The sequence below is a fragment of the Capricornis sumatraensis genome, chromosome 10 (genome assembly GCF_032405125.1).
Source record: "Capricornis sumatraensis isolate serow.1 chromosome 10, serow.2, whole genome shotgun sequence".
Classification (NCBI taxonomy): domain Eukaryota; kingdom Metazoa; phylum Chordata; class Mammalia; order Artiodactyla; family Bovidae; genus Capricornis; species Capricornis sumatraensis.
Window position 1 is genome coordinate 56,028,969 of NC_091078.1, and position 26,088 is coordinate 56,055,056.

The 26,088-nt window shown below is 38.3% G+C and overlaps 1 protein-coding gene across 1 annotated transcript in view; it reads left to right on the top strand.

The window, feature by feature from the left end:
• The window catches only part of LRRFIP2 (LRR binding FLII interacting protein 2), a 108,688-nt gene that overhangs the window by 39,440 nt on the left and 43,160 nt on the right, over positions 1-26,088 (top strand). The window contains exons 3-14 of the mRNA XM_068981625.1: positions 3,392-3,478; positions 4,712-4,762; positions 10,267-10,323; positions 10,420-10,464; positions 15,579-15,620; positions 17,005-17,070; positions 19,077-19,151; positions 20,620-20,670; positions 20,752-20,796; positions 21,636-21,683; positions 22,147-22,203; positions 24,423-24,491. Of these exons, the coding sequence (XP_068837726.1) occupies positions 3,392-3,478; positions 4,712-4,762; positions 10,267-10,323; positions 10,420-10,464; positions 15,579-15,620; positions 17,005-17,070; positions 19,077-19,151; positions 20,620-20,670; positions 20,752-20,796; positions 21,636-21,683; positions 22,147-22,203; positions 24,423-24,491 (693 nt within the window). The remainder of the gene's footprint in view (positions 1-3,391; positions 3,479-4,711; positions 4,763-10,266; positions 10,324-10,419; positions 10,465-15,578; positions 15,621-17,004; positions 17,071-19,076; positions 19,152-20,619; positions 20,671-20,751; positions 20,797-21,635; positions 21,684-22,146; positions 22,204-24,422; positions 24,492-26,088) is intronic.

Below are 26,088 nucleotides of genomic sequence, written 5' to 3' on the forward strand. Positions count from 1 at the left end.
TAGCATAATTCCACAGTGTTAAGAGAACAGACTCTGTATGATTACAGTACCTTTAGACCAGGAAATTTTTGCACCTTGTTTTATGTCCCTGGATATGTTCCAGTGTCTCCTGGTTTATAATCTATGGGAATTTGAATAGAATTTGTATCCTGCTGTTGTGTGAAAATTGTATAAATCCTAATTATATTGGATTGGTTCACGGTGCTTTTCAGGTCTATTATATCTTTCCACTTTTCTATGTATTTTATTAATTTTTGAGAATTTGATTTTGAAACTCCAATTAAAAATCTTAATTTATCTATTTAAAATGCTTGTAATACTATTTGTAATTTGTGTTTTCCAAGTCTCCTATAAATGTATTATCATACTTTCATAATTTAAAAAAAAGTAAAAATGTATCAGTGTAAGAATAGAGTGCACCTCTTGTCTTACCAGATTGGAGTGACCGCTGGCCCCTTGCTATTCCTGCTATCAGGAACCTGGAAGCAATGAATAAGAAAGAAACAGATAAAGTAGTTTTGAAACCTCTTTATCTTCTTAAAGCTTGCTATATTTAATACTATCTCCAAGGGAGGTAACGTCCAAGTTTTGCTTAGAGTTGCCTAAGTAGCAAAGAGAAGGGTATGTTTGTGGCTCTGAAGCCCGTGGTCTTTCTGTTGTACAGCAGTTAGGTCCCTTCCCTTTTGTTGTGCAAGAGAATTTATTAGAGAATAAATTTCAATTATTTATAATTCCATTTGGTTAGAGAACTCCCATTTTAGAATAGATTGTGCAGAATTGGCCATAGATATCAGAAGGATTAAATCAGCATTCTTGATAAATTTCTAAGGGAGGCTGCAAGTATAGATGTATTTATTATGTGCTGAAGCATAATTTAGCCTTAAAGTCTTTTGTAAAATACACATTCTGGTAAGAAGGTGGTGATCATTCATAGAGGGGGAAAGAAGGTGGAGAGTATAGGTATATTTTTAAATTAACTACTTATTTATTTGGCCGCGCTGGGTCACTTCGTTGCTGTGAGTGGGCTTTCTCTAGCTGCAGTGAGCTGGTGCCCCTCTTCATGACGGGATGAGGGCTTCTCACTGTAGAGGCTTCTCTTGTTGTGGAGCATCAGCTCTGGGAGGGCAGTCTTCGGTAGTTGTGGTGCAGGAGTTTAGTTTCCCGCAGCATATGGAATCTTCCCTGACCAGGGACTGAGCCGTGTCCCCTGCATTGCCAGGTGAGTTCCTATCCACTGGACCACCAGGGAAGTCTGAGTGTAGGTGTTTTAAAGATAGAGGCCATTGGAAAATTCATGTGAGAAATCTAATTGCTCTGGTGATGAGGGTGTGAGAGCTTAAGGATGGTAGATTGCAATTCACTTCGCAGGGTTTTTGCTACTAAAACACATGTAAAACTGACTAGGAAAATGCCAAAATCGAGATAGTTAAGTAAGTAGTAACTCTTAACACTGTCTGTACTTCTTAGAGGCCTTCTGTGACCTTGCCTGGCAAAACCCATTGCCCCTTCCTGCAGGTGTCCTTCTTTTAAGCAGTGTGTTTGTCTCAGCTAGACTGTGAAGTCTTTAGGCAGAAGTGGCATGTCCTACTCTGTATTTTTTGCACTCAGTGTAGTGCTTACACACAGTAGATCCTTCTAAACCTTGGCTGAGTCTCTTCTTAGTGTGAGTGTGCCTTGCAGGCTTAATTGCTCAGTTGTGTCCAGCTCTTTGTGACCCCATGTACGTAGCCCACCGGGCTCCTCTGCCCATAGGATTTCCCAGGCAAGAATACTAGAGTATTCTTGCCCCCACTCCAGGGGATCTTCCTGACCCAAGGATGGAACCCACGTCTCTTGTGTCTCCTGCATTGGCAGGTAGATTCTTTACTGTTGTGCTAGCTGGGAAGCCTTCCTACTGTGAGACTTGGGCCAAATATTATCAGAACAAGAGAAGCAGCAGCTTCTGTCCTTATCAGAGGAGGGATCTGAATCAGAGTTACAATGCGGCCAAGAACCCAGGAAACCACTCCCAGAGAAACCAGAGATTTTTTAGTTTCATGTGGTACATCAGGCTGTTTTGTTGCCTCATTTCCTTGATACACTGGCCCATGGCCTGGAAATGTCTTATTTGTTTAGCAGACACCGAGGCATGAAAGTTGCGGGGCGACAGAAGCTTTAATACCATATAATATGTTTAACACAGTGTAATAAGTCACAGTAGGGGTGTGTGCATAGTGACAGAGGGGCTGGAGGAACTCTTAATAGAAAGTAGTGTGGTCGCTGAATGAGAGAGAAGGGAGAATACCTCCTGCCAGCAAACAGTCTGTGAAGAGAGGCTGAATCTCCCAGCCCAGGAGATGGGGTCCAGGAATGGAGGGGGGTGGATGCAACTGGTGAAGCTGGGGCCAACTGGGGGAAAAAAGGCAGAGAACTGACTGGGAGAAACTTTATCTCTGTTTTTGCTGTTCGTCTCCTGTCTTCTCTTTGTGCTGGTCTATGGAATTTTTGCTTTAACAGTGAGTGAGGGGGAGCTCCTGGAGTATTTTACAGAGCAAAATGATTGATTTGATCAGAAATGTGTTTTGTAAGGCAGACTGGCAGTCATGTAACCACATAGACGATGAATTGTAGAGTCGAGTCTGGAGTCAGGTAGATGGATTTGGAGGCAGTTGCAGTGTCCAAGAGATAAAGAGTTCTTATTATATGATTTCATTTATATGCTGTGTCCAGAAGAGGCAGATTCATAGAGACAGAAAGTAGACTGATGGTTGCCAGGGGCTGGAGTTGGGTAATGGGTATTGGGGTGATGAAAGTATCATTAGATGGTAATGATAATTGTGCAACTTTGTGAATATACTTAAAAACCCAATGAATTGTATGTTTTTAAGTGGTGAATCTGATGGCATGTGAAGTATATCTCAGAGAGAGAGAGAGAGGAAGAGTTCCTGAAATAAGCGGGAATAGTGAGCATAAAGAAAGCGAGATGAGTTGGAGGGAAACTCAACCTAAGAGTTGGTCAAGAATTGACAGCACTTGGAGAGTGAATATTGGCGATACCCACAGTGAAATAGGGGCCAGCCAGCCCTGACATTTCTAATTTGTATGATTAAACTGATGGGGAAAGAAATTCTGGAAAAAGCAAGTTTGGAGAAACCTACAATGAACAGTGTAAACTGTTTTGAATATGTCATCAAGTCAGACAGTTGTGCATAAAGGCCCAGATGTCAGGAGACTCTGGGACTAGAAAAAGAAGTGTTATGGAGGGGGTGTATACTGAAGAGGCCATCAGGCTGCTGGTGGACAACCCCGTGTCCCCACTCTTTTGGGCTCTCTATCCTCCAAGCTGGTCTAGAGGTGTGGTGCTGGAGGCACTGGTTTTTAAATCAAGCTGAATCTTTCTATTACTTTTCAGGCAGAGGCAAGACTGGCAGCAAAACGGGCTGCCCGGGCAGAGGCAAGAGACATCCGCATGAGAGAACTGGAACGGCAGCAAAAAGAGGTAATTGGGGGAAATAACCCTGATTTTGTGTTATTCACGCCCCCCCCCCCCCCCGCCCCGGCCCAAAATCAATACGTGGCTAGTTTCCTTCTGAAGTAAACCTGGTTCCTTTTGAAATACTGGGAATAGAGTAACTTGATGTATGTGTTTTGACGAGCCATTCTATGTCAGCAAGTTAAGTGCAATATTTGTTTGAAATTAACAGCAGACACCTATACACCTCTTGTCATAAGTTACTGTTGTGTTATAAAGTCCTCATAATAGCCAGAGAAGGCTTAGAGATGACAGAATTATTTACTATAGCCCTAAATTTCCTAGAATTTTGACTATATTGTGATACCTACATAGTTAAGCTCTGTGAAATCATACAGCCTTATAGTTTGTAAGCATACTTAATAATGGAGGAAAATCTCCGTATAAGAAAATGGAAAAAAAAAATCCCACAATTATAGCACTTTTAGGACTCTAGTCTTGTGTTAACGAAAACTAGTATCCATATATAGATCAAAAACTACTGGAAAGAAGTGATCACTCTCAGTACTTTGGTTTATCTGTGGTGGCATTATGATTAGTTTTATGTTACACTTTTGTATGGCTAATACATTTCCATCTGTTTTAATTATCACTGGGAAAAGCAAAAAAGAAAAAATTTCTAACTAGACATATAGAAATTCGGCTGCTTTAAAAGAAAACAAATACTCTTTTTTACTCTTTCCTTCTGACATTGACCTGACTTTGAAAGTTCCCATAAAAACCATTTCTGATGTTTTAGTTCAAAGGGGGAGAAAAGCTGCAGGGCAATATTAAACACTTTATTTTGAGGTTTGTGGTGAATTTTCTGTTAATGAGTTAAAGAGATGTGTATAGAGTCCATATTGTCACAGCTCAAAAACAAAGCCAAAAGCAGTTAATGTATTGCTAATTTTCTTTTTTTACCTCATAGCTTCAAATATTGAATGCAGTTCTTGGCTTGAGATGAAATGGTACAATACAATGCACTGTCTTTTATACTCCTAAAATTGTAGTGAACTGTAAGAATAGAGTTATTAAGTTTAAGTTTTATTTGTAAGCTGCAGACTGAACATATTTAGCTTAGTATGTTGTGTATTTTGAATGTGTGACTTTGAATTAACAGTCATTGCCTTTCAGGACAAATGTGTGTGATTAATTTAAGACTTTCCATAGCAGGCAGTGTGTTGGAAACTTGAGTCTGTGAAACTTTTGCATTTGCAGCACTCTCACCATTCCTTTGACCGGAAATGGGGACAGATTCAGAAGTGGCTGGTAGGCCGGAATCGCCTGCCCTGCATGTTGTGATCAGTTGCTGAAATATGCAATCTCAAAGTAAAACACTGACTAATCATTTGCCAAGTGGGAGTGTTTGCCATGTTTGAACCTAAAGGTCAGCGAGTGTCTCTTCTGCCTGTAGTGGACCAAATGTGTGTTCGGAGTCCAGCCATTTTCGTTGTAGTTACAGCCTCACGCTCATCTCATAAACGCTCCTGACCAAGAAAGATTGAGTAGATGAATGTGTTTTCTCTCTGTGGATTTGTTCTTTTGTCCCTAAAATTTGCCTACCCCCTCCATCCCGCCTTCTCCTCCCCTGCCCCTTTCTTCTTTTCTCTCTTTTTTAAAAAGCTATATCAGGTTCTTCATAGAAAGATGAACCAAGTCATTCTTTCATCCCCTCTGAAAATTACTTTTATGCTGTTAGTTCTCAGTTTCCTTTCAAGTCTTACACTGTCACTCCCAAATTTGTTAGCTGCAAGAGCAAATTGCAGCCAGTAATGTATGAGTTACTGTAAGTCATTGCTAACTTTGAGCTTTTGTCAGTGTTGCTAAGTGCCCTAGCTGCCTCTGATTGCAGGGGTTCCGAGCTTGGTGTGTGAATAGGCTTGGGGGATGGGGTAAGGACTGTTCATGCCAGGTTTTGAGTATGTGTATGTTTTCATGTGAAAATGGCCACAGGAATTTTATCATCAGATTCTCAAAAGGAGTCTGTGATCCCTAAGAGGTTAAGAACCACTGTTTAATTGCTGCCTAACAAGCAACTTTCATAAGCAAATCCCTTCTAGAATAGCATTTTAAGGTATAACCAGAATTTAAATATTTATGATTATATTTACGTACTTCTCATTGTGATATTTTAGAAAAGAGAGAGAAAAAAAAAAGAAAAAAGAAAAGAGAGAGAAAAGATTTTGGTTACTTAAAATTAAGCAACTCTTCATGTATGTGTGTGTTTTCTTGTTATTAAAGCTAGCTTATTTTATAATTCAAGTGTCTTCTGCATGTAACTGGCTTAATATTACTGGTGATGTCTTAAGAATATTTTTGCATGAGTTAAGAGAAATAATTCTTAATTGCCAAAGTGGAAATATTAATTTCCTCTTATAATTAATTATGTATTATAGTTCTCAAATTAAATTGCCTAGGATTTTAATATCTTAGGACAGATCAAAGCATTAAATAGGAAAAGCCTATGTTAAAAGTCTAATATTTAATTCTTACATTGAAAGGAGCAGTTTGGGTTAATAATAGGTAGGATTTGGACAGGCAGAGAAGGTGGGGTTTAATTTCAGATAGAATAACTAACATTCCGACCCTTTCTGGCACTTTGTTCAAACTGATTCTTCCTCTAACTTCTTATCCTATCCTTGTATTTCTGGCTGCTTTCTGTCTATGAACTTATCATAGCAGTTGGCATGTGAGCATCACAGTGTATACATTACTAATAAATTTATAGTAAATAATGCATAGACAAACAATTGGGTTATCAATGACTAGAAGGAAGAATCTTCCTATATTAAAATTTTCTCCTAATTGTAGCACTTTTTTGCCCGTGAGTGGGCTGTTGGATCTGAATAGGGAACATGGGAGCATGAGGCTCAGGAATGAAGCTCATGTTGAGTGCATGTCTGTGTGCCAGCATTGTGCTCATTCATACCTTTTACATACGTGTTCAGTCCCCATTGTAAGACAGATCCACTCTCTCCATTTTATAGGTAGGTGATAAAGCATTGGCAAAGTGAACAACTTTAGTTGTTGGCAGAGCTGGAATTCAAAGGGATCCGAGGGTGCCCTGTGTGCTAATGGTGGAGTGGGAGGTGGACGGACCAAGAAGGAAAGGGCCTGTGTCTTTCTGGGCCCCCAGATAGTCTTAGGTTAGCCAGTACTGCTGTCTGTAAACTGGGTGTCTGAAGCAGTGTTGTGTTGGGAATCTGAAAGAGCAAATGCAGTTTGTGAAGTTTCCTAATTTAAAACTGAGGGGGCCATACGACCCAGGAATCCCACTGCTGGGCATACACACCGAGGAAACCAGAATTGAAAGAGACACGTGTACCCCAGTGTCTACCGCAGCACTGTTTATAATAGCCAGGACATGGAAGCAATCCAGATGTACATCAGCAGACGAATGGATAAGAAAGCTGTGGTACATATACACAATGGAATATTATTACTCAGCTGTTAAAAAGAACGCATTTGAATCCATTCTAATGAGGTAGATGAAACTGCAGCCTATTATACAGAGTGAAGTCAGTCAGAAAAACACCAATACAGTATACTAACACATATATATGGAATTTAGAAAGATGGTAACAATGACCCTATATGCCAGACAGCAAGAGACACAGATATAAAGAACAGACTTTTGGACTCTGGGGGAGAAGGCGAGGGTGGGATGATTTGAGAGAATAGCACTGAACCATGCATATGTGAAATAGATCGCCAGTCCAGGTTCGATGCATGAAACTGGGCATTAAAGCTGGTGCACTGGGGCAACCCAGAGGGATGGGATGTGGAGGGAGGTGGGAGGGGGGTTCAGGATAGGGGACACATGTACACCCATGGCTGATCCATGTCACCATATGGCAAAAGCCACTACAGTGTTGTAAAGTAATTAGCCTCCAATTTAAAAAAGTGAATTAATTTTTAAAAAAACTGAGGGGGATAGCTCCACCCTTGAATCAAATATTTATTGTCAGATATGTCCAGGTGTATTCAGAGGGCTGTGAGCTTTAAAAAAAGAAAAAAAAAAACCTTCAAGAGAACTTTTGAAAACAGGGTATGTTTCACTTCCATTTATCTAACTTAAATGTATCAAACATAATTTTCCAGGAAGGCGTAAAAGATAGATACCCCTCTTTGAAGGCATTGTCCTGTTCATTCATCCTTTATACTCATAAGGATTCCCAAGACAGTGAAAATATTTTGTCTTCTGAACTGTGGAAGAGAGGGATAGTCTGCCTTGTAAATGGTACCTAAGAACATTGATGAAATCTTTTTCTATTGACTTTCTGGTGATTAATTTTTAAAAAAGCCTTTTGGCAGTTTTAATATGCCTTTAGAAATACCTGGGAAATGAAGCTTTCTTTGTATTCCAGAGTACAAAATTAGGATACCTTGCCCCTTTCTTCATGTTCTTTCTGTGTAATTAAATCTGGATTTGGCCAGTGTAGGACAGTGTCTTGATTGGTTCAGTGGTATGGTGAGTCAGAAGATCTGAATGCTGGTCCAGCTTTCCAGCTTTGTTGACCCCTAACCTTTTTGTGATGCAGTTTTTTGTTTTATGTACTATAAAATGAAAGGATCAGACTAGATGACCTCTAAGGATCCTCTAGCTCTTAAAAATAATTCTATATTTGGTGCTGGGGCCTTTCGTTTACACGGGGGTTCCCTTCTGTTTCTCCCTATTTGCCACTGTGCGGTAGCATTCCAGATAAAGGCAGTAGTTAAAGACCACGTGGAATGCCTGCCTTTTTGTGGAAGAGTAGTGTTCCATGGCAGACTCTTAGTAAAATATGTGCTTGGAGTCTTTTTGGTGTAATAAAAATTTGCTTTGAGCTTGCCTCACTGTACATATGGTAGCCATTAGCCTTATGTGGGTAATTAGGTTTCGACTTGCTTGAATTGATAAAAATTAAAAATTTCGTTCCTCAGTTGCACTTCTGACAGTTTAGATGCTTAGTAGCCACCTGTGGCTGGTGGCTGCCTATCAGATAGCACAAGCATAGCGCATTTCCACTGCTGATGAAAGGCCTGTTGCATAGTGCTGGTTTCAGGTGTAGTTTATGACTATGGAATAAACTGTATTCTGTCACTTTAAATTAGCCAGCCTGTATGGGCTTATATTTTATTCTGTAGTTTTCTGAACTCATTAGGTCATTTTCCCCAAATGGTGCTAAAAAGAAAGCTGTATAAATCTAAAGATATTCCGATACTTACTGTGTTGTTATTTAGAGTTATTTTTATAATAGGCATAATTAAGGATAAATATGAATTCATCTGTCTTTGCTGCATCGTTAATGGGATGTGCTCTTTAGAGGCAGGTTTTTAAAAGTGCGCCTGTGTGGTAGGTGGAATGAAAAGAAAGGGTAGAATAAAGAGAAAACTGAACATTAAACCTTGTAATGATATGTCCCCCTGGTACCCCAAATAACAGTAGGAGGGGGCACACAGAATTAACTTCAACTAACAAAGCTAACTAGCCTAGAACTTGTTACCACTTAGTAAGCTGTACCTACCCTGCTGGGCTAACACTCATGCCCCCCAAAGTTTTGTGATACATCACCTGATAGTCAAAGAGAGGAAAGAAACTTGCTTGGCTTCTTACAGATTTCATGTGTCTATTACATAACAAAACCGTGAATCAGTGATGAATTCCTAAAGATCAGAACACCATGTTGAATATTGAATTATTGAATCATCCTGGTACATATAAACAGACTTCTGAACAGATTTGATCAGATGCACCAGTGTACACAACATATGACAAGCAGGCGTTTTTTGGAATTGTATTCAAAGATCATGACCAAAACAAAACACTAAATTGCGGTGTTTCAGTTGAATTGCTGTCACTGGATTCACAGTGAATGATCAGGCGGAGCCACATCTAATTATCCCATCTGCGTGATGATTGTGCTGTCTTGTCATGGGGTGTTGAAGTTTTGGTGTGTTTTGGGAAAAGCGGTGTCGATTACCTGTGAACCCAGTTGGCCAGTTGTGTGTAGATTCTTAGTCAATTCGAATTGACAATCCAAACTTTGAAATTCTGAAAGATCAGAAGTTTCTTACAGTTGATTAGGTTCTAGGGACTAGTCATTTAATTTCACATGACTGAGTACTTAATGCCACAGTGCTAATAGCTGAATATGGAAAAAATTAGAATTACATTTATTTAGTCAGTTGGGTTTTTTTGTATGTGTTTTGTTTTTACAGTCTTCATAAGGCATAGCTTCTGAAGCAACTTTATCAACTCTAAAGTATTTACTCAGTTTCTCATAAGTAGTTTTCCATATTAACAATACACAGTCAGGGGCTATTTCATTTAGTTGTTCTTTGCTTTCCCAATAGAGTGGTAAAAGAAAAAAAGTTTATGCAATGAGCACAAAATTATAACCCAAACCTTTTTAAAAGAATACATTTTCACCATTAACTACATCTGTAATAAACATTTCTTCCTGCCTTGCATAAACTAACATCGTAAAGAAATAGATCAAAGTCTGCTTCTAATGCTGACCTCAATTTCTGTTGGTTATGTATACTTACTTATTTTTATCTTGGTATATTGAGCTCTCTTGGTCATGTATCAAGTACATTCTACAAATGGCCAGACATACATACACTTGTTCAAATGAAAACATTGCTGAGATGATTTCTACTTCCCTTCCAACTGAGGGAGGGATGTGACTGCCCAAACTCAGCTTTGAGGAAACTCACCTCTGTGCTCAGTTCTGATAGGCAGCCCTCTGCTCAGTAATTAACTGTCCATGTACTTTCTCCTTTCCCAGGAAGAGTCGGAAAGGGCCAGGTATTCGCACAGATCCAGTCATCGTCGTCCTTCTCTGGTTTGTAATAACCTACAGACTTGCCTCTGATACTTTTCCTCATCAGCTCGCTGCAGCCACTCACACACCTTTACTATGTTGTTTTTATCTTATCAGGGAGTTGAGGATGCATTGTCCATTCGAAGTCTTGGCAGTCACAGGGTTGGTATTTTAAGTTGTTTACACCCTAATAGCAAAGCTATATCCCTTTGTCTTTTCTAAAAAACAGAGAAAATATTGGCAAAGTTCTTTTGATTAGAAAGTGATATTTTCTCTCAAATTATTATTATAAGTAAATCAATTCTAAAATCATAAATATTTTCATCTATTAACATGCATATTTACTTTTTTCTATAAAAGGACTTTTGATTTTGAAAAATAATCACAAAATAATAAGGTTGATTTTATAAAATAACACCTGCATGGTTTTAACTTTCAGATTTTTCCTACTTTCAGATTTTTTTAAATGATAATTTTTAAATGAAATTTATTATTTGGGGGCATGGGTGACTAATTATAGTTTTATTCAGTAGAATTTTAAAGTGCCTGTCTTACCATATTTATAGAAATGATCATGCTTCAATATTTTGATTAATATTTTGTAGTTTGTCTCAAGTTTTAAGTGTACATCATTGTAAATCAAAATAAATGAGAAATTGTTCATTAAAGGCTTGCATATTGTGCCAAAAAAGCTGATCTCTGTTCTTAATGAATTGTGCTTAAAGCACATTGCCTTAGAGCAATGCTTTTAATTTGTACATTATTAATATAGTATATGTGCTAATATCTAGATTTTTTTTTCATCAGTAAAATTCTGTTCTTGTTAAGATCTATATTTGTTAATATCCCCAGGTCTAGTTTTCTTCCTATCTTGTATAATATTCCTATCTTGTATTATTTTCCTATCTGGAAAATACACTGTATTAAACTGAGTGTGTTCTGGTATTACTAGTTATTGATATGTTTGCATTCTTAAATAGTCTTTTACTCTGGTTATATATATATATTTTTAATTCACTTACGTTCTTAAGACCATGTTTTATTTTTAGATAATTTTCCTTTTGTTACAATCTGTAGCATATTGGCTGAGTGCAGCTTTTCCCATAAACTTTGCACATGCATATGCACTAAATCGAATGGCAGGCGAGATGATGTTTTCTGAATGTACAGTTGTTCCCAGGAGTGGTTATATTTCTCATTGGTGAATATAATCTACTGTCATTTTAGAATAAATTAGTAAGCTAGTACTTGAATCAAATATTTTGGTTGATTATAAAAGTTTAGATTTAAGAGAATATTAAAAAGCCTTTATAGAAATCTAACTAGTGGTTTAAGAATGATTTTAAAGGAAAAGAGCTTTAAGATAATAAATTTGTCATGCTTCTCCCTAGAGACATTTGTGGTGCTTTTTTTTTCTCACAGGGAGTTAACAAAAGCTTAAAAGTTGAGCTTGGAGGGCTTTGAAAATAATCCCATCTCACCTTTTTTTAAAAAATATATGACTTATTGTAATGTTCATAGTGTGAAGTTCACAGTCTTCAAGCTGGTTATTTGTAAATATGCATGGGAAACTTACATATTACTTTAACCTAATGGTAAGGCCATCCAAGTTCAACCTAATTTGTTTTTAAAACAAATCTGTAAACAAACAAAAAATAAATCTGCAATTAAATAAGGAATTGTTTACTCAGTGTCTATAAAGTGAGATTGATTTTCATTTCATGGAAATTACATCATTAAATAAATTTAAGGTATAACTAGAACTCAAATGGTATTTTATTTCATTATGGTAGTTATGAAAATTTGCTATTATGTAGCAAAAAGTAAAACTAATATTTTTAAAAAGCAGTCTGTGAACTTCAAGATTAGTAAAAATTTTTACCTTGTAGAGACTTTAGTACTACTGTTAGTGTACATTTAGAATATTTAAATTTTTAGACTTTCTTAGAAATGTCTGATTGGAAATGAAAGCTTACTAATAACAGTATAAAAAATAATATTTGAGATAAGTTTTTTCTTTTTTCCAACTTAATAATATTGGGAGTTTTAAATTTTCATCAAATTATTGCCTTTTAGAATAACTTTACCATCTACATTATACCGAAAATGTAGACAACTTGTGTTCTCTGTAAAAATATATGTGATGGCTTAAAACCCTGACCTGAATTTTATGGGGGTTTGCTATATTACTTGGGGTTTCGGTATTTCTTTTCTAGTTATTTTTTTAAACTTATGAGCTGTATATTAAAAAGTCTAAGACTTTTGAACCTTGTATTTGATACATGAACATTAGTAGTACTTGGATATGAGGAAGATGTGTTTATGGTTTCATGCCACATTCTTTGGACTTTGATCTCTGCTTTTGTCCAGTTAACTGCCTTTTTTGAAAGGTGTCCTGCCTAAAGCTATGTGGGGTTAGAGATGGTATCAACGCTATAGACTTTCTGTATAAAAAGAGCAGCGATAGTTCAAGATGGTTCAAGATGGTAGGTAAGGGGAAGGAAGATTAAATCAAAGCCCTGAGTTTAGAATTGAAACAGTGCTTCTTTAAAAAGCAATCTACCTTTAAAAAAAAAACTCTGACTGACTGCTTGGTCACTGCTTTTATGTATTGAAATACAAGAAGACTATAAGGAAGAGATCCGAAATTAGAAAATGAGGTAATCTTGAATCAGAGTGGTAGGGATACATCACAGTTTTCACTGGTGGAGAGCTTCACTGTTGTTTTTTATTAGTTCCTATTTATCAGTGGCTTTAGTATAATTTTAATGAATTTAATTTTAATATGCTTGGAATTTTTTATTCTGTCATTTACTCCTACACTGTTTAATTCTGTGGAAGAACCCATCGAAGGACGTTACGGGGACACGTTGGAGCAGAGCCCGTATACCCAGCAGTGAAGACCTCATGGCGTGTAGCCAGAGAAATGTGCAGCGTTAGTACTGTGCTTTCGCTGCTGACTCACAGCGCCCCGGGGGCCTGAGCAATAGGCCCATTCCCACAGAAACAAGCACTGGCCGAACTTTTGTTTCTGTAGCCTGCTTTTTAATACTTTTTATAATAGCAAGTTTGGAAATATTTTGTTTAGCTAGAGCCCTTAATATTTTCAGTTCTCTCTTCTTTGATGAATCATTTCTTTTAAACAACATAAATGCCAACTGTCACATACCGGAGGATTCTTTTTGTTCACCGGGTGTCCAACCAGTAGTAGTGACTGGGATGTCCAAGTTGTGGATTTTCCTACCAGATTCAGCAGTTTTTAAAACTGAGGGAATTCCCTTGTGGTCCAATGGTTAGAACTCCACTCTTCCAATGCTGGGGCCCAGATTGCATCCCTGGTCAAGGAACTAAGATCCTGCAAGCCTCACCGCGCAGCCGAATAAATAGATAAACTAAAACTATCTGAGCTCTGCATTATATTTTGGAAAAAGAAAATCAAAGTAGATCATTTTCAGTTCAACTTGTTAAACCTTATGCTTTTGCAGAAGACCAGGTGTTACAGAGAGGATGAGAACTAAGACTGATTCCTTCAATGAACTTACCTGTTTGGGAGGATGGAATAGCCTATATGCAAGAATGTGTGATTTGAGTAATACATGTTTTGGTCATGGGTTTTTTTTAAAAAACAAAAAAGGTATTTTGTTAACTGAGAGAAGTCGCAGGTAAAACTTTCATAGAGAAGGAACTTTATTTTCAGTGAAATGTCATTCACCACAGTGACTTTACCACGCACATCATTTACTACCAAATGCACACCATTAGGCATTTTAGAAAATTTTGGATAAACAAGATTTTTTTTACACATGTAGTAACACTTTATATTCTGTTTTCATGATAATACAAGAAAAGTATGCAAATGCAGATATTTTGCTTCAGTACCTCTTAGTATTTACTGCAATATCATTTTATCTGAAGTTAATCTTGCCAGTGATAAAATTATACCACTTAGCCTTATACTTATAAAATACATTTTGGGGAGTTTCTGCATTATTTTTTGTGAATGATCATCTCATTAAGCATGAATTGAAACCTTTGTTCTGTCTGAACTATTATATTAATGCTTTATTAGAACTCTACTTTAAAATTTTACCTTTTAGTCTATTTTAGGCTTTTTAAAATTGCAGCCTCTATGACAGGAATACATTTTACACTGTAATCCAATATTCATATGCAGAGATGTGCCTGTTTTTGTATGTATATAAGTGTATAAAAATACAGAAACAAATTTTACAAAAATAATATTTACTGTACATGATCCACTCTAGTATTTCATATTTTTTTATGTTGGTTGAACCCATAAATTGATTTTATGAACTACTAATGAGTTGCAGTCCACATTTAGAAAAACATTACTTTAGATCAGGTTTCTGAATAGTGTTCCCTAAGATCCTAAATGGGTATAAGAGTTGCAAAAGAAAGATATTTTTACCAAACTACCTGAGGAACTTGTTCATTGCTTTTGTTTTATACATTGCTCTTCTGGGCAAGAATGCTTAAAAAAATTAGGAAAACACAAATCTGAGTAGTTAGTTACTATTTAATTTGGTTTCTTGGATTTGACATGTGGTGCTAAACATATTGTTTTCTTAAAGACCCTACAGGAAATACGGTTTTCTGGTCTTGTCATAAATTTTATATCTATTTTCTTTGATTTATATATCATGCCACTTATATGTATACTATCCATTCCACACTTTGCTCTGACCGAGTTTCTAGCTTTGTTCACTGTTTTTCATAGGGAAAGTTCTTGAGAAGGAGTGTTTTCCAGGTGTGTGCACAAGCAGATCCAAGGGAACTTTCCCCATTTTAATGCTGCAGTTGTTGTTTGTCTTTTAGTTTTGTTTTTTTTGGTAAGTTTCATCATAGCTATGTGTTCCTGCTTCATCGCTTCTCCATGACTTGCTTTTGCCACGTTTCACATGATGGACAGTGATGGTCACAGACAGTTAGGATGCTTAATTCCTGTATTTAAAGGCTTCCTTGGGTGTTCTGTGCTGCAGTGTACTGGGGTGAATCATCTGAACATTACTGATTATAAATTCTGTATTTGAATGAGAACATGAAGTTTTTCCTGTACATATAGTTTAGCAATAACCTATACTAGGAAAGAGTGAGGGGGAGAGTATTAATTCACATGTCACAGCTGTTATGTTTAATAATTTGGGGATTTTAAAGTAGTGCTGGATTTTTCATAATTTTATGAATGTTGCTTCCCCCCGCCTTTGTATTTCTGATTTTGGGAATACAACCAACTTTCACCTTTTCCTGAAATCCAGTATGATGCTCTTAAGGATAGATCATCAAGACTTTCATCATTAGTATGTATTGCATGACTTTGTGTTAAATTTAGTTACACTTTATAAACAATTGGTGATGCTAATCCTAGATGATGTCTAACTTTTTCACGGGTCTGTTGTGATGTTTGGGGGAAATATATGACTAACGGCAAATTCTAGTGTGCAGTTGTGGCATGATTTAGCACTTGAATAGCTTTGCCTTGTAGGATCTCAGGATCATATAAAAATTTTTTGCTTTCCTATTCAGGACTAAGATTGGTAGTAGTATCTTTTCTTAAAATGATGAGTCACCCAGCTGACACATACTCATTGCCCTGGAAGACATGTTTCCAGCGGTGTTTTGAGATGTACTGAACTACAGCAGCATGTTTTACAACTACACCTGCTATGTTTTATGTTCTGTGTCACAAGCCAGCAGGTGTGAAAGGATTCAGGTGACAACTGAAACATCAGTTCCGTCCACTCATTTTTGCTTCATTTGGTTTATTTTTGATGGCATGTCATTTTGGCCAAGGAAGTTTACTTGTAGTGTGTTTTTCTTGGGTTAATGTATCCATACGTTGCCACAGCTCTTATGTTCAGAGTAATAATGTCTAAAAGAAAGATATGCACTTTAAAAAAAAAAGGAAAATGAATTTGTAATCACTGATTCAGGATCTAGCTGTGCATGTTTCAGGTGATGTGTGTAGAGCAGGCTGTTGATAGCTAGGCCCCTTCTAGCTGCATCTCCTCCTTTCAGACCAAAGGTGCGTATCCACACTGGACTTCTTATCTGCCAGTTGTCCTGTTTAGTAGTATTGCTGTCCTCACATGCACTTGGCTCTGACTCCTAGAAGTTACATCCAAGGATGTCCGGTTATTATCTAATGATACTGCTGCTGCTTGAGACGGGCCACACTGTGTAGGCTGCTCTCCGCTGAGCGGCGCCTGCCGTGGGACCAGTAACTCGGGTTAGGAGGACTGTCTCGGGCAGCGCAGTGTTACATTTTCTGTCCTCATCGTGCTTTGGTGGATGCACAGGATTGCTCTTTGGCCTTTAAGTAAGGAGGACTGCAAAAGGAAGTGGCCTCTCTTGTCACTCATACTTTTTTAAAGAAGCGGAGACTCAAATGAGGTGTGGTGTGAAGGCCCCCACTTAGAGCCTGCTGGTTCTGAGCCCTAATTCAGCTTTCAGTTGGCTCCACACTGAGCTGGGTGGCACGGGGGGCTGAGGGGATGCTGGTGTGTGGCAGGCTGTGTGCCTGAGCCTGTTTCCCACTAGCAGGAGGGAAATGGAGAGCATGCGTGTAGACTACTGTGTCTCATGTGGGCCTGTTTCCACGTATGATTTTAAGACGCACTTTATTAAATTATCTTAAGACTTCACTATATGATCTTTAAAGTTAACATCAATATTTACTTCCAGAATCATTCTTACAGTCACTCTTACGGAATGAAGAAGAGATCTTCTGGTTCTCATAAAGACCCACTGGTTAGTTCTGTTGTGTCTCATATCACCGTATTTTGTGTGGTTGTAAAATTCACTGATCCTTTCAGGGAAATTAAGAATTATGACTGCATTGGTGTGCTCTTCAGGCATTATTGAAACCTGATAATGTACTGAAACATGACTTACCAGAGCCTTATTTAAAAATAATTTTGTGTTCATGTACAAGATTTAATATCAAGTTAACATATGATGGGCTTCCCTGGTATCTCAGCTGGTAAAGAATCCACCTGCAACGCAGGAGACTCTGGTTCGGTCCCTCGGTCGGCAAGATCCCCTGGAGAAAAGATAGGATACCCACACCAGTATTCTTGCCTGGAGAATTCCATGGACAGAGGAGCCTGGCAGGCCCCAGTCCATGGGGTCACAAAGAGTCAGAAATGACTGAGCGACTTTCACTTCACTAACGTATGCTAACCCTGGTGGCTAGAGTTAGGAAAGTGTCACACTCAGTTCATTAATACTGTATTTTCATCTATGAATTGCCCTTTGGAGGACTGTACCTTAATAGGTTTAGTGAGATTCTTATAACTTATTTTGGATATTTGAGTTGATTTAGTTGTGATGTTGGGCTTCCCTGGTGGCTCAGATGGAATCTGCCTGCAATGCGGGAGACCTGGATTCGATCCCTGGGTTGGGAAGATCCCCTAGAGGAGGGCATGGCAGCCCACTCCAGTATTCTTGCCTGGAGAATCCCTCTGAGCAGAGAAGCCTGGTGTGCTACAGTCCATGGGATTCCAAAGAATCGGACACGACTGAACGACTAAGCACAGTTGTGGTATTATAGGCAGTACCAAACTCACATGTAGCTATCATTCTGAATGATTGTTTTTTATAGATTTGAGGAACTTGAAATTAATGTTCTGGTAGAAACAACAAAGTTTATGATGGCAAAATTCCCATGCTGTCTTGCAGAAAATTCTTCAACCTGTAGTGTAATTAAACTGTAGGACTAATAGTGCTCTCCATTCCAGCCAACCTGCTAAATGGCATTGCTGTGGAGAAAAAAAAAAAATGTCTACAGTGCCCATTTGGGGTGCTGGGAGCACCTCTTCCCTGTTGAGTTGTAGCAGCACTGGCCGAGGAAGTGCAGCCCAAGCTCCTTGCTAACTCAGGGCTCCCTAGGGTAGGGCTCTGACCATTGGTGAGGTGGAGAGAGGGGTGGGAACCCTTGGCTGGTAGAAATGAGGAAGGAGGCGAGGATGAAACGGGAGGACATTAGTGAGAGGCCCTGGCAGGTGGAGTATTGGGAGCTCTGGGGAGAAGTGAGTCATGGTGTCTCTCAGAGGGTGTGGTGCAGGCAGGTCGGGCAGGGCAAGGTTGCAATGGGAGGAGGGCTGTCCCCTATTGCAGTGTCAACAGTGGAGGAGCCGTCGTTCAGTAAGAGATTGCCTGGGCTTCCTTAACCTTGAGCAGAAAAGATGGCTGACATTGTTTAGATGATTTCTTTCCCCCCTCAAGCAATCACAATAATGTAATTGCTTCCCTTCGTATATTGAAGAAGAACCTGCTGTAGACCAAACCATATTTACTGCTCACACTCTTTCTGTGGTAATTTAATTTGATCAGTTTGTTTGAACAAACAATGGAATTAGGAGTTTTGAAAAAAAAATAGCTTTAATGATTTCTGTAATGTTTCCAAATAGATTATAAAAGTGGTAATTATCCATTCATCCTGGGTTTTTCAAGGACATTCCTAAGTGTGACATGAGAATAATTCACTTCCTATTTCCTTTCTATTTTATCTGAGGGTTTATATTCTTTTTAAAGTAAAAAAAAAATAGCAATGATTTGGTTTGGAAAGTTAACCTTTAATATTAGTCTTTTTTGAGAGACTTGAAATCGCTGTTATTTTGACTTTGACTTAATATAATTCAGATCTTTAAAATCATTGTTTTAGAGAAGGAATTTGGGAATATCCAATTTTGTCATTATTGTTAGGTTAACAGCATTTAACCTAAGAAAAACGTGTTTGATTTTGCTTTTTGCAGAGTGGCCTCTACTTTGACCAAAGAAACTATAGCAGTCTTAGACATAGCAAACCCACCTCTGCCTACTGTTCTCGGGTTTGTCACAAGATTTTTTGGCTTTATTTGTTTTATCCAACTTTAACACATTTCTAATCCCCTGTTTTGCATTTTGACTAGTTAGGACTAATCTGTGAATGGCTGTGTTTGTACAGGTTTGTGATAACTGAATTCACATTGTCTGTGTGAGTGTTTCTTTAAATGATGGTAACTATTGAATCACCACACTTATTAATGAGTACCATTTTTTTCCAATTTTTTAAGTGAAAAATATTTACATTTACAACATTTATTAATAAGTACCATTTTTTTCCAATTTTTTAAGTGAAAAATATTTACATTTACAAAAAAGTTCAAAGAATTATATAGTAACCACCCACATACCTATACTCAGATTCAACAATTAACATTTTTACTGTATTTCCTTTATCGTGTAATTATCTGTCTGACTGTCCCACTGTGTTTCCATCAGTCCATCTTTTTGGGAAGGGCACATTTCAAAAGAAGTTGTAGGCATCAATACATATCACGGTGTGTGTGCTTTTACTAAAAGTGTACATGTGGAAATATAAGCTATAAGTGTGATGAGAGGGAATTCCCTGGTGGTCCAGTGGTTAGGGCTCAGCGTTCCACTGCCAGGGCCTGAGTTCAGTCCCTGGTTGGGGAACTAAGATCCCACAAGCTGAGCAGCACGACCAAAAAAATACGTGATGAGAAGAACGTAATTATGTAATGTGAGAATCTCTTGTTCTTTCAAGGCATTTGGCATGCCGTACATTTAGAACATATTAAATATATGGCACGCAGTGCATTTAAAATAATTCAGTTGTCAAAACCTGCATACATGATTTAGTCTTATTTTCCATGTCTGATTGGGCTTAATGAAAAAGAACTGAAAGTGTACTGAGATGACATCAGGAAAAAGATTTAATTCCTTTTAAAATAATGCTGTGCCTTGTTTAATGCATGGATTCACTGTGACCAGTATAATTTATCTAATTAAACTAAGGCACTTTGCCCATGGCTCACTCTGAAATATAGGTTTTCTAATCCACTTGGAAAAGAGTGTTTATAGCAATAACTCAGAGCTCATTACCTGGCTCCCCGGTAATCAGGATAAGCCCATTCGCTGTCACAGGAGCTGCTGGTAACTACTGCGACGTGGTCACGGTTTGCCACGCTCCCTGTGCCGTGGCCCTTGTCCCCAGAGCATTTTCTAGGTGGCCCTCTTATCGCCTGACATTAATGTTCAAAGACCAGTGGGACTTAAAACACATTTATAGAAAACCATTCCAAGTGTTTTTCTTTCTGATCCCTTAAAATTGATAGTTAAAGAGATTTCTAATGGTTAAGTTTTTCTCAGTTTGTGTGTCACTTAACTGCCTTAAACACTTAGGAATTACTGATGAATTATGGAATATAAAATAAGCATAAGCTTTCTGCTTTCATGATTGTGAGACCAGTTCTCCCTTTCTTTTCTTGCTTGTGTTTTGTTTTCGTTTCTTAGCAGTCTTCCTCCCTGTACAGCGACCCTCTGGCGACATCCAAGAGCTACAGGGTTAGTACTTCCTGCAGAGTGTGGTGCCTTCAGAGCTGCCGGTTCCTTTCCTTCGGGTTAAATCGTGCACTTTCTCCATAGGCCTCCTCCACTGTAAATTCTGGTCTGCTGAGAAGCGCCAGTCTGGTTTGTATTTCCCACTCCCAATGTATGTACTCTTGGAGGAGCCATTGTCATGATGCTGACTCTAGCTTGACATCTTTCCTCCAAAATAGCCAAGGACACGTGGCTTCGGTGCTGTGTGTACCGCAAAATGTGCTGCCTGTGCTTATAGTACAAAACTTTCGGGGAGTAAAAATGAGCGTGTTCTCCTCACAGTGGTAGATACTGCTGGCTGTTGTGGGCCCTTGCCTAGAATTGGCTTCCTAGAGGAGGTGGATTTGCATGGGTTCCACTCCACTTGCATACTTGTATGAGATGGCTGCCTAGGCATGGGATGTCGTATTTTTGGAGGGGAACAGCTGTGGCCTTGGCCACATCAATACTCGGCTCTAATGAAGCCAGCTGACTCGAAAGCCAAAACAATAGCTCTGTGTAATGTGCGATGGTGAGTTGGTTGCTTTCAGGCTGTTTTGTTGTGGCCTCTTCTAGTGACCAGGAACCTGAGGCTTTGTGCTTAATTTTATCGTGACACTGGGCAAAGCTTTCTGTACCTCACTTTCTTACCTGTTTTCTTCCCTCTTTTGAGAGAATAAATTGGTAAATGTTCTCCTAATTTCATAACATGATGATGAAAGGCTATGCTGTAACCAGTGGTGCTGTTTGAAATAAAGTGTGAGCCTGAAGCTTTACTGAGGCTGATGCAGGAATTTATGCAGACATAAATGAGTCTTATCACCTCGGGAGGCTGTGCACTTAAACACTATTCTTCAGCTTTTTTGGAACTGAGTACTTTGAAGAAGTTATATCACTTTGAAAATAACTTTGACGCTGAATGGCTAAATGGCATTTCCTTTGTTCTTCAGGTGTCATTGTATAATGGTGGATTATATAACCCTTACAGTTCTCGAACTGTAAGTCCAAGCAGGGGGAGGTGGTGAGGAGGGCGAGGTGTAGGTGGGCACAGTTTACTTAGAAAGAAAAAGCCATTTAATCTGACCTGTAATAACTCTCCAAGCTGTGAGACCCATCAGCTTGTCAACTGTGACTCTCCCCCAGGCTGTGAGAAAGTGCCTGCTGCAAACTGAGGCTTAAGTGTGAAGGCTGTACGAGCAGAGAAACCTCTTTTCTGGCTCATCAGTCCCTCAGGGAGAGGATGAGAATAGCGCTTCTCGGGGCACCCCCTTCTTCTCTCCTTGCTCTTGCTGTGGGCTGCTGGGTCATGAGGGTAGGAGTGCAGTAGGCCTCCAGCCGGGGAAGTAACAGTTACTTTCACCTGGGAACCAGGCTGAGTCAGGTCCAGGGGCACGGATGTATTCCCAGCGGGAAAAGGAGCTGATCGTCATTGTAAAACCTGTCTTCTTGGAAACTTTATAGCCATCTGAATACAGTTTTCACTCATCAAGAACGAGTTCATCCCGAAGCAGTCCTGTGGTGAGCTGCCTGGTCTCTTTGCATGTTCTGTAGACACTTCTGATTGGTTCATTAATCTGTACTCACAGTTCAGAATATCGAGGGTGTGGTGTGTTTCACCCTTTTGTGCATGGATTGCCATTTTCCTTCAGTACACAAACTCAAGAACTAATTTGTCTGAATTGGTGGTTTCTGTATGAATGTGACTTAGCACATAATTCTTAAATGAGTCTGAATCTAGTGCCATTAGAATTTTTTTTTTGTAACTGTCATTTGGAAATTCTTTTTTTCCCCCAGTGGTGGTAATGCAGGGTATGAGTTAGCTGCCCTGTCCTTTTTCTTTCTCCTTTTCATCTCTCCTTTATACATTGAACCATTCCACTTGCTTCCTAGCCCTTCGATCAGTGGAGTGAGAGAAAAAATATATCAACTTTTAAAAAATTGCTACATAAAACACGAAACTGGGATGATTCTAATTACCCAGTCTTTCTAGAGTATTAACACTTGTTTTAAATTTATAAATGTAATATTAGCTTAAGGAAAGTACAAAGTAAAAGTCCTCTGGCCCTTTTCTCCTGTTTCTGTCCCCCGAATGCAACCTCTGTTTGTGTATAACTTTTCAGAGATATTTTATGTCTGTACGAGGGTCCTGTGTTTGAACAGTATGCAAGTGACTCATGTACATAATGATGCTTAACTTGTTTTCTTTACTCACAGTATCTTTTCAAATTAGTATATAAAGATTTATTTTATTCTTTTTTGGGGGGACATTTAAAAGATTTTCAAAAATAAGTCATGTCCCTTTCTATTTCCACTGAGTGCCTCTTGGAGATTAGTTTTATGTCAGCACATTTTTTTTTAATGGCAATGTATCATCATTCTGTTAGTGCCTGGGCTGTCGATTTGAAAAACTGCTCCCGTTTTGATGAGCTTTTAGGTTGTCAGATTTTTGCTACAACAGATACTTGTACAATGAACATGCTTATACAAATATATTTTTGTGTACTTAGTAGATAGATCTGCATGGTAAATTGCTAATCATGAAATGATGGGAACCAAAGAGTATGTACATTTATATATTACCATATTACCCACCAAAAAGACTGTACTAATTACTATTTTTAATAGCAAATTATGACTTTCTTAGGAACCACCTTGTTATTCTTGATGGTGTTAAAATTGGAGAAATTATTAAGCAGTTTCTTAAAGGTCAGCATAGGTTACTTTGTAGAGTAGAGCAGACAAGTTATATGGACTTTTCTCTATGTATAAGTTTGACTCATTTTCCCTGCCATTTCCAAGTGACATTTATCAAGGACTCCACTCTTACAGTTAACAAAAAGTTATTAAAGGGATGTTTAAGGAGATAAATGCTCTTTCACAGGAGGAAGTTTATATTTAACCCACCTGGTAATAAAATTCCACTTGGCAATTCTTGAGCCTGATGTCATTTTTAGTGTCCCAACTGTGATGGTCCCTTGCCCAAAAAAAAAAGATTATGGTAATGTTTTCAGGGAAAGTGTAGAATCTTGTCCTTGTGTGCTGCCTACATGTTATTTCATTTGCAAGTTGGGACTCAGAGTTATTCCCCCAGTGATGCCAGAATGGCTCCTTGGTGAAGTCAGAATGGAGGCAGCCTGCACACTGCAGGTGCGTCCCACTGCTGCTGACGGAGGAGGGGACCGCGCAGTAGCGTGAGGGACACATGGAGATGTGCTGCGCAGGAGTGAGTGAGGGACAGCAGGGATCGTCATTTCAGTGTCCTCGGTGTAGGAAGTTCTGTGTTTGACATATTATTTCATTTGAGAAGATGATTTTTTTCCTCTCTCAAACTGAAAGACAGTGTATTTATTGACTTAATGAATTATAAGATTATAATTCATTGTAATAAGTGGGTCCCAGAGGGCCTAGAGGTTTAAAAAGCATGAGGTCCCTAGCAGGTTTTGGCTAGTAGAGTCATGCTTTGCCCCCCTTTTTCTTTCATTCAACTTAAAAGGTAAACACTATTTTAATCTTTGTGCTTTTGCGAACTATCTTTTGGTTTTTGGTGATTATTCATTATGCCTCAAAACAGCTTTTTGGTTTAATGGCGCACAGTAGTGGTGCTAGTTGCAATCAATACTCATAGAGAGCATTTGCGTGTTTCCCAAAGCCTGCCTTCTTGTCCTTATGGTCACGGGAAGACCATATACCTATAGTGAAAGGGCATCTTTGTCATTATCTACTTTTAATATCCATAGTTCATCGACGATGACACTGCAAGCATTGCGTCTTCTGGTTGCGCCAGCCGTGGGCGAAGGGACAGCGTGGTGAGCATGTTTTGCATGCAAACACATCTAATAAGTTTTAAAATTGCAACACTGTGTGATCACATGAAATCTATTGCAAACTGAAATTTGCACTTGCTGAAATGAGCATTTTCTTCAAATTTAGTTTATATGAATAATTTACCTTCAGAAATGTATTCCTGAGAATACATTTTCTCAGTGGGCTGTGTAAACTTTCCTAATGACACCTCTTATGTGCTAGTCATTATGTACTTGACAGATTTTCACTTTTTATTCTTTGTTGCTGTTTTATGCACATGCATGCATATGCACAGTTCACCAAAAACAAAAAAATTTTCAAACAAGATTAATGTTTCCACATTCTTTAAAACTCATTACTATGGATTACAAATCATGCTGCCATTAATTAGTAGTTTTCTTCACTATGTATTTAACTATTGTTTATATGTCTTTTAAGACCTGTGAATTTTTTGAGTTGCTGATGGCAAAATTTAAAAATACTGTCTTAGAATTCAACTAGAATTACAATTGTAAAGGTAAGAAATAGCTATGTTAGAATATAAATTATATGATTTCAGGTTTTTTTATGAAACAAGCAATTTTACAGAGAGCTGATGACATTTTTGCTTTATTAAGAATTGATTTGAAAATTACTTTGAGAATGGTGTGTCAGCTTAGAGCTAAAAGAAAAAAAGAGAGCCCAATAACTGAGAGGCTATAGAGGCTATAATTCCTTTAAGAAATTAGAAGGCCATTTACTTTGAGTCATGTTTTGTGAAAGATTGTGAACCCAAGTTTTTCATAGAAAAGGGTAACAGCAAGAGTTTGTGAGCTTTGTTGCCAGAAATACAGTGATTGAACTAAGACAGTTTTGGTTCCTTGGCAAGCCAGATAATGCTCATCATCACGGCTGAAGAGGAGAGAACAGTCCCCGACACCAGAAAACACCCTGGCAAGTGGTGGGGTGGAAAGGGCAGGGCTTGGACCGCTGCTCCCACCTGTTAGTTGTGTTAATAGTGGTTCCTTTACTCATTATTTTTACCTATTTAATGAGCATGTAATCACTATCTTTGTAGGGAGGCTTAATATATGACGTAAATGAACTATCAAAATTCTGAGATAGTGGGTACCTTTATAGTATTATATGTAAATTTAAGTTGCATTACTGTTACTGTAAACAAGAATACTATTGCATGATCATCTCAGCTCTTCATAAAACTTCATATTTGTAAGCCTTAAAGAAGGCAGCTGTGTGCATGGGCTTCCAGATTCCTTTCTGGAAGAGAAGAGTTTTTGAGCAAGAAAATCAGAACTGAGGTAAGCAGTAGCTGATGAGTGAGGTAATGAATGTTCATTGATTAAAGCAATTATCCTCAATAAAAAGAAAAGAATGTTCATTGTTTTTTAATTCAACAAATGCTTATGGAGTGAGTACCAGTTATATATGAGGCACTGTGTTAATGGCTGGGAATAATGCTACACAGGCCAGATTGCTGACTTCATGGAGCTTACATCCTAATGAAAGAAATAGGGGGGAAAAACTGGTAAAGGAAGGAACAAAAAGAGAAAGTAAACCCAGAGACGGTGAAGAGAAAAAGCAGGTGATATGATAGAGGAC